The sequence below is a fragment of the Nannospalax galili genome, unplaced genomic scaffold (assembly GCF_000622305.1).
Source record: "Nannospalax galili isolate Female #2095 unplaced genomic scaffold, S.galili_v1.0 scaffold538, whole genome shotgun sequence".
NCBI classification, from domain to species: Eukaryota; Metazoa; Chordata; class Mammalia; order Rodentia; family Spalacidae; genus Nannospalax; species Nannospalax galili.
The window spans coordinates 2,515,394-2,528,973 of NW_008343842.1; the positions used below are offsets into that span (position 1 = coordinate 2,515,394).

The 13,580-nt window shown below is 53.7% G+C and overlaps 2 protein-coding genes across 6 annotated transcripts in view; one reads left to right on the forward strand and one right to left on the reverse strand.

The window, feature by feature from the left end:
* Positions 1 to 9,611, forward strand: part of Cpne5 (copine 5) — a 91,319-nt gene extending 81,708 nt beyond the window's left edge. For all 5 annotated transcript variants that reach the window (XM_008840069.3, XM_008840070.3, XM_029566936.1 and 2 more), the window contains 7 exons: positions 3,349 to 3,395; positions 5,364 to 5,545; positions 5,906 to 6,033; positions 6,190 to 6,292; positions 6,958 to 7,015; positions 7,439 to 7,512; positions 8,171 to 9,611. In XM_008840069.3, coding sequence (XP_008838291.1) covers positions 3,349 to 3,395; positions 5,364 to 5,545; positions 5,906 to 6,033; positions 6,190 to 6,292; positions 6,958 to 7,015; positions 7,439 to 7,512; positions 8,171 to 8,389 — 811 coding nt within the window. In that variant the 3' untranslated portion in view covers positions 8,390 to 9,611. The remainder of the gene's footprint in view (positions 1 to 3,348; positions 3,396 to 5,363; positions 5,546 to 5,905; positions 6,034 to 6,189; positions 6,293 to 6,957; positions 7,016 to 7,438; positions 7,513 to 8,170) is intronic.
* Positions 9,612 to 11,703: 2,092 nt separating this feature from the next.
* LOC103739724 (galanin receptor type 3-like) lies at positions 11,704 to 13,170 on the reverse strand. The gene has a single exon (XM_008840199.3). It carries the CDS (start codon positions 13,027 to 13,029, stop codon positions 12,049 to 12,051), a length of 981 nt encoding a protein of 326 aa, XP_008838421.1. The 5' UTR covers positions 13,030 to 13,170; the 3' UTR covers positions 11,704 to 12,048.
* Positions 13,171 to 13,580: the final 410 nt, after the last annotated feature.

Sequence of the window (13,580 nt, forward strand, 5' to 3'; positions counted from 1 at the left end):
TTAAAAAAAAAAGAAAAAAAAAACAAGAAAAACTCTCCCTTCTCTATCCTATTAAACAACCAGCCCATTCCATTGCACCTGGTACTTTTCAAAACAAGCTTCATTCTGTTAGTCCATCATTTGCATATGCCCCCCCCCAGCCCCCAGTGCCCCGTAAACCAGCAGCTGAGGACCTTATCTCAGTTTTACAAGCTCCAGCCTGGTGACCCAGCTCCAACCAGCACTGCATGCTGCCTTTTGTTCCAGTGTAATTAGTAATTCTGGCCTCACCCGCTGTTTCCCATGGGGTTTTGAGGCTGAGGAGGCAGAGGGCTCCTGGCACCTGAGGCATGAGACAGAGCTGGAGCAGAACTCCCTGCAGAACCTGAGTTAGACAGATGACCATGGACAGGAAGAACAGAGAGAACCCCGGAGCATGTCCAGGCAGGAGGCTGGCAGAGGCAGTTGCTTAGGGACCCTGGGCTCCCTTCCCTGCCCACAGGACCCTGGAGGAAGAAGGATGCGGGTGCCTCAATCCAGTATCAGGAGCAATGAAGCAGGAGCAGCTGGGCTGCCTGGAGTTGTTTTCCCACAAAGCACCTGCTTTCTAGCTGCTCCCTCCCCTGTATTTTTGTGGCCTTGAGCTGGAAAGAACTACTCTTACCCTGATTTTGCAATCACTGACCTGATGTAGACCTGCAGGGCAGAGCCACCCTCCCAAGTATGGCCCCAGACACGGGGCTTTTGTCTTTCTTGTGTCTCCCTTCCTCTAACAAAGACACTCTGTATTCCACATTGAGAGATGCCAGCAAAGGGCAGGTCTGATGTCACAGCAAGGAATCCCAACCTCAGGCTTCAAACAAGTATCTGGCAGTGATCCAAAGTCACTCAGGGGCCCAGGCTCTTGCTGTCTTGTGGTTCTTCTCCTTGAGATTGGAGTCTAGGGGATGTTCTGCCCCAGCCAGCAGAAAGATAGGGCTGCCACTGGCCAGCAGACCTTACTTGTCTCCTATGGGCCATGTCCTTGCCCTTTCCCAGGGGACAAAGATCCTGCATGCCACAGCTTGGCTGTGACTGGGTGGCAAGAAAGCTGGGGTTTCTTACAGGGGCTTCCTGCTAAGTGTAGGTGAGATGGAGCCTGCCTGTCACAGTATTCACAGCTCTAGGCAAGGCAGCTTCCTTCAGTGTGACCCCAGAATCCCTCCTCAGGACCCTTGGATTTTTGTTAAGCAGATTCTAAGCCCTCATCCCAGACCAACTGAATTGACCCATCTGGAGGAGGGGATCTGGAACCTTCTTGAGCAGACCCCTCTGGTTCCCTGCTCACAGCAGTGTGAGAACCACAGACAAGACTCCATCAGGACCCTCATCCCAGTCAGCTTTGTTCTGTCTGCATCTGGCCAGAGGTCAACTCTGAATGCAAATCCTACAAGCTGACTTCATTATGAAAATTTTCAACATTTGTTGGAGTGGAAAGAAGGAATAGTGAACCCTAAGGCCTGCCCAGCTTCTAACCAACCCACTGAGCCCCTCACCCACCTCTGATGAAGGAAATCTCAGCCTTATCTGTCCCTAGGTCCTGCAAGAGATACTTACAGAATGTGAGGACTCTCTCATGGTAAAACATAGCCATGGGAGCCAGAGAGATGGCTTAACCATTAAAAGTACTTTCTGTTCTTTCAGAAGACCCAAGTTCAATTCCCAGCATCCACATAGGGCAGTTCACAACCACTTATAACTATGATGTCCTCTTCTGGCCTCTGAGGGTGCCTGCACTCACATGTGCATACCCATATACAGACACACACACATAAGTCTTTAAAATTAAAAATATTAGAAGTTTTCCAGGTGTGGTAGTGCACACCTTTAATCCTAACATTTGGGAGGCAGAGGCAGGCAGATCTCTGTGAGTTTGAGGCTAGCCTGATCTACATAGCGAGTTCCAGGCCAGCTAGGGCTACAGGGAGACCCTGTCACAATTTAGAGGCTGGAGAGATGGCTCAGTGGGTTAAGAATGCCTGCTGTTCTTGCAGAGGACACAAGTTCAGTTCCCAACAGCCGTGTCGGGCAGCACTTGCACTAATATATACACACCCCCAAATATACATAATTAAATTTTTATAAAAAATTTCTCAAATGTAAAAGACATGGAAGTTAAATTTTTTAATAAAAAGAAGTCGCTATACCATGATCACAAAATAACCCACAATCCATAATAATAATACCATGATCACTAAAAACACAGTTCCCTAATACCAGAATCTAGTCAGCATTCAAATATCCCTGATTGTCTTCAAACCTTTTCAAATTGGTTGAGTCTAAAATCCAGGGAAGCTCCAAGTACTGATTGGTGGATTTCTCTCTCACTTCTGTTTTCATCTTAAGACTCCCCCAGTATTTGAAGGACTTGCAAAGACAGATTCTAGCACCTGCAAGAGATGTGATTCTAGAGGGGTTCAGAAGGAACCCATGATTCTCAAGTTCCTGTTGTGTTCCTATGCAGTTTCCAATAGACAGGAATTTGCTGACTGCATCTTCTGTGACAACATTTAGCTTGTCCCTCTCTGTCCCCTGTATTTTCTATAAGAATCTGGTAGAGGGCCGGGCGTGGCGGTACCCACCTTTAATCCCAGCACTCAGAGGCAGAGGCAGGTGGATCTCTGTGTGTTCTAGGCCAGCCTGGTCTACATAGTGAGTTCCAGGACAGTTGGGGCTACAGGAAGACCCTGTCTTAAAAAGACCAAAAAAAAAAGAACCTGGTAGAGTCTGGGTGTGGTGGTGCATACCTTTAATCCCAGACTGGGCTGGGCAAACTATGGGTTTGACGTCAGCCTGGTCTACATAGCAAGTTCTAGGCTAGCTAAGGCTGCATAGTGAGATTCAATCTCCAAAGAAAGAACCTCATAGAAAGTGTTGGAGGCTCTGCCAGATTCAGGGTTGAGATTTTGGCCAGGCAGCATTATGGGTTGTGTTGTGCTCTTCCCTCCAGAGGTGCTTAGTGAATATTTGACTCTTCATCTTGTTCTAACTTTGAATATGACTCCAAATTTGAAGCAGAAACCCAGGGAGCCCAACCTCACCTTCCACATGGTCAGGATTGGGGTGGGAGGAAATAACAGCAGCTCTCTCTGTAGAGCCATGCCCACATGGAGCACAATCTCCAGCGAGCTCTTGCATGCCCACCTCTGATGCCTAATGAGGGTGGGGCTGGCATAGTTGTCCTAGCTTCTCAGAGCTGTTGCTCTCAGAATGCCTTCCCTGAGGCCAGAGGTGCCCAGTGTCTTCTCCCTTCCTGCCCAGTGCTGCCCAGCACTTGCCCTCCCCACAGTCCTGTCCCTCTCCAGGTGACTCAGGTGTTCTCCTCTTTAGGACCCAGATCAACTTCACCGTGGCCATTGACTTCACCGCCTCCAATGGTGAGTGGGGCAGGAGGGTGCAGTGTGGGCATCTTAGGACTGTGAGCCAGATCCTCATAGTCCTCTTCTTCCTTAGATGTTCTTAGATGTGCAAAACATCTACTCACCCTAGATAGGGAAGAACGACAGACCAAAGTAACAGTATCACCAAAATCCAGTTGGGAGAATCAGTGAGTTTATTGGGGTTGCTAACAGGAGTATGGGTGAGGGGTCACAGAAGCATGGATTACTCAAAGCCAGATGCATCACTGAATGCCTACATGCATGGGTGATGGCTCATGAAAGCTGGGACCCTAGAGCTCTCTGCATGATTTGTAGGCAGCTCAACAGGTCAGAGTCTCCTCTCAATGGTCCTTACAACTTATACAATGTTGGGTATTTGATAAGTTTCAGGGACTTCCTGAGACTTGTGAGTTGTTTACTCTTCTGGGGTAGAATTTTGTAGGAAATTGCTATGCAGTATTCCTTGTCAGAGGAGACTCATAGGTCCAGAGAATCAAAGATACAATCAAGATGGCAGAGGCCTCTCCAGGTCAGATGATACTAACTATACCAATGTGCCCTGGACTTGGGGGAGTCTGGAGGGTGGAGGGGCTACATACCTCCCGACACACATGCACACCAGGGTGTACTGTGTTCCTTTTTATGTCAGAAGACTTCCAGGTGTCGGCCTCCTAGAGTGTGTCAGAAATCCTGTATATCCACAGGACCTAGTCTCATGAGTGCTGGGCTGTCATAGCTGGGAGGGTCCTAGGATCAATGACAAAGAAGACAGTTCTGAGTGGGAGATGGCCTAGTGGTTCAAGTGCTTGCCACTTACACATGAGAACCACAGCTTGGATCCCCAAAACCTATGTAACTGCCAGGTGGGTATGGTGGCTACCTATAATTCCAGCCTCGGAAGGTGGAGACAGGATCCCCAGAGCAAGCTGGTTAGTGAGACTAGCTATATGGATGAGCTCTGGGTTTGATTGAGAGACCCTGCCTCAATATATAAGGTAGAAGAGCAAATTGGGGCTGATTCCTGACATCAACCTAGGACCTCCAATGCGTGTGCATGTATACACCACACAAGCTCAGGAAAATGGGGAAGGGGTGTCTAATAGCACACGTTTAGTCTCCATTGATATCTGAGGGGTGGGGGTGATTACCCCCATTTTACATGTGAGGAGGCTAAGGCTGAGAGGTTAAGATTACACAGCGGGGGTGTCTAATAGCACATGTTTAGTCTCCATTGATATCTGAGGGGTGGGGGTGATTACCCCCCATTTTACATGTGAGGAGGCTAAGGCTGAGAGGTTAAGATTACACAGCTAATAAGGGGTGGAGACAGCGGTGGTGCCCTGCCTGTTGTTGGTAATGAACAGGTCAATGAAATCTGGACCCTAGAGCTGACAAGGACAACAGGGATATCACAGTAAGAGAGAAAAGGAGCATGGGGGAGGGGGCCTTCAAGGAAGGCCGCACTGGGACTGTGACAATTGAACAGAGACAAGGGGGTGAACTATGTGAACATCTGGGAAAAGCATCCAGGAGAGAGAACAGCCATTGCCAAAGTTGTGGTAGACCTGAAATTGGTAAAGACTGCAGCCGTAGAACTCAGGGCCTGGGAGGGGGGAACTGGAGGCCAGGTCTGCTGGGATCCTGTGGCGTGTGGGCTCTGAGCTGATCTGAGTGAGATGAGGGCACAGGATGCTTGAAGCAGAGGATCTGACCTCAGTGAATGGGGTCTGGCAGACTGGTGGGAAGAGCGTGGATCACAGGCAGAGGTTGGGCAGGGCCTTCAGGAGGGAGCACAGTGGCCTCCAGGAAGAGAGGGATTCTGGATCTGTTCTGAAGGTCCAGCAGCCATGCTTTCCTGAAGGATCAAATGGAAAGGGGTCAAGAATAAATGGTTAGGGGTGCTGGTGGACACCCCTTTCTGCATCCTGTTCAGGCCAACAGATGTCCCTATGTCCTGTGTCACAGGGAACCCCTCGCAGTCCACGTCCCTGCACTACATGAGCCCCTACCAGCTGAATGCCTATGCGCTGGCGCTGACCGCCGTTGGGGAGATTATCCAACACTATGACAGCGACAAGATGTTCCCTGCCCTGGGCTTTGGGGCCAAGCTGCCACCGGATGGCAGGGTGTCCCACGAGTTCCCACTGGTAGGAGGGCCCAGTCTGGTACCAAGCTATGGGGGATATATGTCCAATCCCCATCCAGCCTGAGAACTTTAGGAGTAAGCTCCGTGGGTGCTGCTGTGTGCGTGTGTTGAGACCTGGGCTGAACTAAGATACCTTGGCTCTGACTACCCCCTGCTTCCTGGGGTTCAGCCTTAGCTCTGCCTTCCCCACACTTCCCTGGGCCCAGCCCTAGCTCTTTCTCCCCTCTGCTTCCCTGGACCCAGCCCTAGTTTGGCCTTAATGGATCTAACCTGACTGTCTCCCTGCTGCCTCCCTGGGTCCAGCCCTGGCTCTGCTGCCCCCTGCCTCCCTAGCTCAGCCTGCCCATCCTCTCTGCCCCAGAACGGCAACCAGGAGAACCCCTCGTGCTGCGGCATTGATGGAATCCTGGAGGCCTACCACAGCAGCCTGCGCACTGTGCAGCTCTACGGCCCCACCAACTTTGCCCCTGTTGTCACGCATGTGGCCAGGTGAGCCTGGGGGCTGCCGGCCCTCACAGAGCACCACTGGAGGGTGGCAGGGAGTATCTCTTCCACTGAAGTGTTCAGGGGCCTTGCTGGGGGGCCTGGGACAGAGGCCCCAGGACACTGTTCAGTCCATGCCTACCACCCCCTTCCACCCCACAGGAATGCTGCAGCTGTTCAGGATGGCTCCCAGTATTCTGTGCTTCTCATCATCACCGATGGTGTCATCTCAGACATGGCACAGACCAAGGAAGCCATTGTGAACGTGAGCAGAGGGTGGCACACATGTACACCCACATACACACATTTGGAGGGATTGAAAGGTTGCTTCCTCCCCCTGAGGAACCTTGGGTATAGCTGGGGTGGGGCTAAGGCGTGGCTTCCTCTTTCCCTGCCCCCCTGTAGCCGGCTGCCTTCATCTGGTTGCTGGCCACAGAGTGTTGGGGAACTTGTGGGAGGAGCATGGATTGGGGGATGGGGGATGGAATCAGCCCTGGGTCTGTGAGAGATCAGATCTCTTAGTTATGAAGGTGGTTCTGGGGGCAGGGGGGTCCACAGCTCCCTCAGTCACCCCAGATACCAGCTAGCCTGGTCAGGTAGAGGAGGTGGGGGGCCCAGCATGGGGAAGCTCCCCTCCCTAACCCTTACCCCATGGTCTCCCTATAAAAGGGGCCCCAACTATAGATGCTCTGGCCCCTGAAGGCAGAGTCCCAGCATGGGGTGGATGGTTACAGGCAAGTCAACCCAGCTCCCTCTTCTGACTCCCCCCCCCACCCCCGCATTCCTCTTCCTCTATCCTGCCCCTTTCCTCTGGGATCCCATCCTTGCTCTCTGTGCCCCACCCTCTCCATTTGCCCTGCCTTCCTGTCCCTACTTGTGACTTCTGTTAACTGTCCCTCACATGGGACTTCCTCCCCTGTGATCTTCTAGGCCGCCAAACTCCCTATGTCCATCATCATCGTAGGTGTGGGCCAGGCGGAGTTCGATGGTGAGTCCAGCACCCTCTTCCCAGCTATCCTCCCCAGGATGTGCCACAGCATCTGGTCTCTATGACAAGAGCTCATGCCCAGGCCTGCAGTCTGCATAGCATTGTGGGCCCTGGGAGGGTGTGTTAGTGCCCATACCCTCTTCATCCTCATCCAGGGGCTGTGCCAGTCCTCCAGCCAAGGAGCCTGGACAGGGGGCATCAGGGCCCTAGTTACAATCACAAGCCTACCAGGTTGGACTCCACCTGACTCCTGGCCTGTTTCTCTGTCATGGGGGCAGGGGTCCTAGACTGGAGTCCTGCCAGGTATAGGCAGCCTCTGTCACACACACACACACACACACACACACACACACACACCTCTGTCACACACACACACACACACACACACACACACACACACACACATGTTACTTGTCCCCACAGCTATGGTGGAGCTAGATGGTGACGACGTGCGGATATCCTCCCGGGGGAAGCTGGCTGAGCGGGACATTGTCCAGGTAAGGTAGACCCTGCCTCCCTGTAGCCAAACAGCCAAATGGGAAGGTACCTCTAGCCAGGCTGACCTCACCGCTCCTCTGCAGGCTCCCTGGGAAGGGACCCTGGAAGTCCATCTTCAGCACTATTCTCATGAGGCACCCCCCCACCCCTCGTGCCTTGTGCCAGGCTCCCTCCTGAGTTCAGGGGTCAATGTTCACGCACGTTCTGTGGTCTATGCCTTGTGACCTTCCGGTGGTATAAAGACCCCTTGCAGATGAAGGCAGCGACACTCCTTAGTATCCCAGTAGGCAGTACTGTCTCAGGCAGCACTGAGAGGAAGCCAGAGGGGCCTGGCCTCAGGTGTGGGTTTAGAGAAGGGGGCCTGGGAGACAGAGAGGGCCTTCTGGGGGTGGATGGTGAGGGGAAGGAAAGCTGGAGGTGGAATTCAGAAAGCTTTTCCCAGCAGCCTCACAACCCCTGTGCTGAGTGCTGGGGTCATGAAGGGGTGCTGGCACTGGGGAGTGGGAGTGGGATGTCTAGGCACAGAGTCAGGATGAGTAAATCAGAGCAGGGACAGCCACTGAGGAACTCACCAAGGCCAGGTTGGGTGTACTGGACTAAGTCTGGGAGGCAGCAGGGGAGGGGAGCCCCATCCTGACCCCACCTTCCACCTGCCAGTTTGTGCCCTTCCGGGACTACGTGGACCGCACTGGCAACCATGTGCTAAGCATGGCCCGTCTGGCTCGGGATGTGCTGGCCGAGATCCCCGATCAGCTGGTGTCCTACATGAAAGCCCAGGGCATCCGTCCACGCCCTCCTCCCACTGTCCCTGTGTCATCGCTGCCGCAGTCTCCCGCTGGTTCTCCCTCTGGGTCCCCACTTCATACACACATCTGAGGCTGACTGTGCTGGCTGGGGAGTGGGGGGCTGGAGGGTGGGCAAAGGCCCCACTCTCCCAGAAGTGGCCTGCCCAGATTCTGCTTAGGGGGGTTGACAAGGGGCAGGGCGTCTTAGCCTCTGCCTTCACTTCCCGCCAAAACCTAGGGACCTGGGGGGGAATTAGTAGACAGAAGGGGTGCACAGGGTTCTGGGCTTATGTGGGATCTCCTAACCCACCCAGGGCGATCCCATTGCTTCCCTGTTCCTGGCTGGTTCTCCTCCTGCCCCGTTCTCCTCCCACCCTGGTGTTTAGTGTCCCTATTCCTATGAGTAATCCCCTGCCCTGTTTCCAGCCAACCCCAAGGCTAGTGGGCCTTCAAGGATATGTGTGACCCTCCCAGGGACGCCATTGAGTCCTGTGGGCCCAATGGGACTGTCATAGATCCCAGGGCCCAGGCTGGGCTAGAAGTGGAGTCTTGTTAGCACAGAGCCCCTTCAGGAGCCTTGTAGGCCTAATGGTATGCTAGAATGTTCTAAATGCAAATCTACAGGCTTTCTATTTTGGAGCCCTACTTGTGGCTCTAGAGGTCTCCTGCTCACCCTAGAGGCCACAAACCTACCAGGCACAGGGCCAGCCCTTGTATTCCCACTCTCTCCTGCCCTCAGCCCTCAGTGGCCTGGGACAGGAGCCAGAAACCCTAAGCCTGTCCCTCCCCACAACCCCGTGTAGGAACCCAATGTAGCCTCTGCTCTCTGGGTCTCAGTGTCTGTGATAACAAAGTTGATCAGGTGGGCTGGTTTCCTCCAGTTGAGCCATCTTAAGGGTCCATACATCCCACACCCAGCCTCCCCATCCTCCTCTTCACCAGCACCACCCATACCCAAGCTGTCTCGGCTCTGGGGTCACCCAGTAGCCTCCTGTCACCCCCTACACCCCCAGCCTTTTGTCCTTGAACTCTGGCGTCCGAGCTGGAGCTCTTGCCCCTGCTGTGGGAAGGTAGACAAGGGGCTGTCACAACCCAAGGTCACCCCACTGGCCGCCATCCTTTGTCTTCTGGGGCAGGTCCTGCATGTGTCCCTCCTGCCGCATGGGGTCCCCGCCTGCCGTCTCCCGCCCCCATTCGCCTCTCTCTGTCATGCATGGTGGTGGTGGTCTTACTACTGTTTGGTCCTGTGCCTGTCTCTGAGACTGTCTCTGTGGAACTTGCCTTAAACTGAAGTAAATCTGGTTCTTTTAGTAGAGCCCTGTTCCTCTTCTGTGAAAACACGGCTGCGGCTCACCAGGGCCCACCCCCGCTCGGCTGCCTGGTGCTCTGGTTCAGGCAGGCTTTACTGAGCAGCCACCACCCAGGCTGTGCTGGGTTATGGAGATGTGGCAGGGGGCGAAACACAGGCCTGGTGTCAGATGTTGCTTCCCACAAATATCACGTAAGCTGGGGAGACAGCAAGAATCGGGGGAGACAGTAGATATGGGGACGCTCAGGTCAGTAGCCAGGCTTGAGGTGGTGGTAAGAGTCAGGGAAAAATGAAAGAGAACGTGAAGATAGAAGTGGAGTTTTCCATGGTCAGGTGGTAACAGTCCAAGAAAGTCCCAAGGAAGTAAGTTGGGAAGTCATGCTGTGACCTGAGGAAGGGGGACACCAGTTAGCAAGATTAGTAAGTGCAAAGGGCCCGGGATAGTTCAGTGTGTCTGAAGTAGGGTGAGCAAGGAGGTCAGTGTGGCAGGAGCTGAGTTAGGGATAAGGATGCAGGAGATGGGGTCAGGGAGGAGGAGGCCTTGTGGTCAGTGGCAAGGCCTTTGACGTTTGCTCTGGAGAGATAGGGAATCATTGAGGAAGTGAGAGCACACAAGACAGAATCTCCCCAGTGGGCGGCTCACTATCACATTCGATCACTCATTTTCTCGTCTCTCAACAAGTATTTACAGAGCATCAGTTTCACGTGTTGGCTCACTGCATAGTGTCACCCTCGGGGCTACATCTGCCACCTGGGAGCAGCAGAGCCAAGCCAGAAGAAGGGGCTGGGAGTTCGGGGAGCCAGAGGGATCCGAATCCAGCCTGTGTGACTGTGTGCCCAGCGTAGTGACAGTTGGGATAGATAGAGGCAGTAATATGTGTAATTTGCACCCAGGACCCACTGTACTGTAGGCACACAGTAAGAGGCATCTTTCTCTGTCCTTCATGGGTCAGACCATCAGTGACCAGGATCATGGAGAGACAGGTACTTTCTTTCTCTCTCTCTCTCTCTCTCTCTCTCTCTCTCTCTCTCTCTCCTCTCTCCTCTCTCTCTCTCTCTCCTCTCTCTCTCCTCTCTCACACTATCCGGTCAGTCAGCCCTCTGGGCAGCCATGCTGAGCCTGCACACCAGAAGGAATTCAGTACTAATTATTCCCCAAATTTGGAGCCTCTTTACATCAGATGACTTCATGGTAAATTAGAGGTGACTCACAGCTGTCCCTATAATCAGATGCTCCTGTGATTCGCATGACACTTTGAGTGGGAATGGGGTGGGGTTACGCCTGAGAGAAGGGAAGTTCCCATAACCCACAGCCCATTTTCCATCACCTTGGGGCCCATGGGAATCTGGGGAGGAGGCATCTGCCTGGCAGGGGAATCAAGACACGGTGCTGCTGCCCCCAGGGGATGGGGCACCAAAAGCATCTTTGTAGTGCCTGACGCTGTTTTCTCTGCTGGGGTCTTTCCCAAGGTGTGTTCTGCAGAATTCCCGGTCCCTGGCATGGAGTCGGGGCAGCAGTTTACTCTGACTTCCTCTCTGAGAGCCTCAGTGGCCTTCAGCAGCTACCAGGGCTCTGACAAGCCCTGTAGCAGAGACGGGTTTGGCTTGATTCAACACAATAGATCCTGAGGTCTTTGACCACACCATACGTGCGTGCTTGCGTGTGTGTGTGTGTGTGTGTGTGTGTGTGTGTGTGTGTACAAACTGTCTTGGGAATAATAGACACAACCTCCCTTGTTTCTGGGATAACGCAAAAGCCGAGGTTCGGATGAGGCAGAGGGAGGGAACTTCTCAGACATGGGTGGGAGACATGGAGACCCTGAGTTGGGCTCTAGGGGGGAGGAGAGGCCCTTGAAAGAGACCCTGTCCTGTCTGCCCCTTTGTCCCCCACCTTCCAGACTAAGAATACCAGGAGCCCCAGTTTGGTCCCTTCTCCGCCCTCTTTTGTTTACTCGTCTCAAATGCCCAGAATTACAAAAAGCAAAATGATGGCATCATGCTGGCCACACCTTTAATCTCAGCACTTGGGAAGCAGAGGCAGGTGGATCTCTGTGAAATCAAGGACAGCCTGGGCTACATAGTGAGTTCCAGGACAGTTAGGGCTACAGGGAGACCCTGTCTCAAAAAAAAAGAAAAAAAAAAGTGACATTTTTGTGGTACCGCCCACTTCCTTGTGCTTGCCAAACCCCCTTCTCCCCACCACCCCTCTTTACACGTGATTACTAAGTTCCTCTTCAGAGCCACCCCATGAAGAAATGAAGGTACTCTGGTCCCACTGTTCAGAAGAGAACACCGAGGCTCAGGGGGTTCAGGGAGCCAAGATGACAAAATAAGATGATTGGGACCCCCACAGGTGTCTGAGCGTCCCACTTCCCTCTCTGGATCGTGAGGTCCAGCTTCTTGGATTTGGGCCACCCCCTCTTCAGGCTTCAGGGCCCCCATCACGGCCAGACCCCTCCCACCACCCTGGGAAGCGTGGCTATCCTAGGCCTGCGGAAAAGGGCCCTGAGTCTCACCCAGAAAGGGCGACAGAGGCAAAAACAGAGGATGGGGCTGACAGCACAGTTGGAGTAGGCTAGCAGGGTGCACAGGCTGGAGGCCACGAAAGTCAGTGGTGTGGCAGGCAGGCGGCCCACAGCGGCCACATAGCCCAGTGCGCAGCAGGGTCCCCACATCAGCACAAAGACCCCCAGCACCACAAGGATGAGCCTGGTGTTCTCCTGGTGCTCACGTACACTCTCCCCCTTGGGACCTAAGGGCCGCGTCCACAAGAGCCAGCCCACATGGCCAAAAGAGCAGCCCAGGCCCACCAGGCAGGGCAGGAAGGCGAGGGCTCCCAGGAGCGTGAAGTAACAGGTAGCTTGAGCCGGGTTGAGCAGCAGGAGGCAGGCCAGGCCCTCAGGGATGCCCACTGCCTCCTCTCTTACTGCCACCCGCTGGAACAGCCAGTTGGGCAGCGAGGCAGCCAGGCCCAGTGCCCACATGGCTCCGCAGAGCAGCAGGCAGGTGCCTCGGCCAGCTGGGAGGGCCACGTTGGGCCAGACCACGGCCACGTGGCGCACAAGGGCAGTGGCTACCATGCTGTAGAAAGTACAGAACATGGTGGCCGTGTTGGCAGCCTGGCTGGCGGTGCAGATGGCAGGGCCCAGCCACCAGTCCCAGCTCAGGAAGCTCAGTAGCAGGGTGGACACCACGAAGATCAGGAAAAACAAGTCGGACAGCATCACGTTCACCATGAGGCTGGCAGTTAGTGCCAAATGTGGGTGTGGCTTGCGAGGTCCACGGGTCACCATCATCAGCAGGAGTCCATTAGCCAGGAGCCCCACAAGCAGGATGAAGCCACAGAGCCCGGCGAAGACCAGATGGAGCCCTCGCTCCCTGGGGGCCGTCAGCCCTTTGAAGAGGGTGGTGTTTGGTGCCATTTTACTGAGGTCTGTAACCAAGGGTGCCTGTGTTTAAAGAAAGAAAACAGAATTTCCTGATTATATTGCCTTCGAAAATCCTCATGGAAATCACCAAGACAGTTACCAGGAATTTCAGGGTCACAGCTGGTACATTTAAACTAGGGGTTCATCAAGCCATGCTCACCTGCAGCTTCTTACCTACTGGCAAGAACCCTGTGGAGGGGCTGGAGACACAGCTCAGTGGTTAAGAGAACTGGCTGCTCTTGCAGAGGACCCAGGTTCAGTTCCCAGCACCCACACAACTGCTAACAACCATCTGTAACTCCAGTTCCAGGGTAATCTGTCACCCTTTTCTGGCTCTGTGGGCGTTGTACACATGTGGTACACATACATGCAGGTGAAATACTCATGCATAAAATAATAACTTTTGACAAAAGAATCCTATGGAAAGTCTATCTGAATCTGTAACAGGTTCCCAGGTCCCAGTACTGGACCTTCCAGAAAGAAATGCTAAGTCTATATCCTACAGCAGAATTCCTCCTGTGGTCTGCAGAATCAAGAGATGATCT

Coding starts and splice junctions, on each gene's coding strand:
- LOC103739724 (XM_008840199.3), bottom strand. CDS start 13,029: ATGGCACCAAACACCACCCTCTTCAAAGGGCTGACGGCCCCCAGGGAG.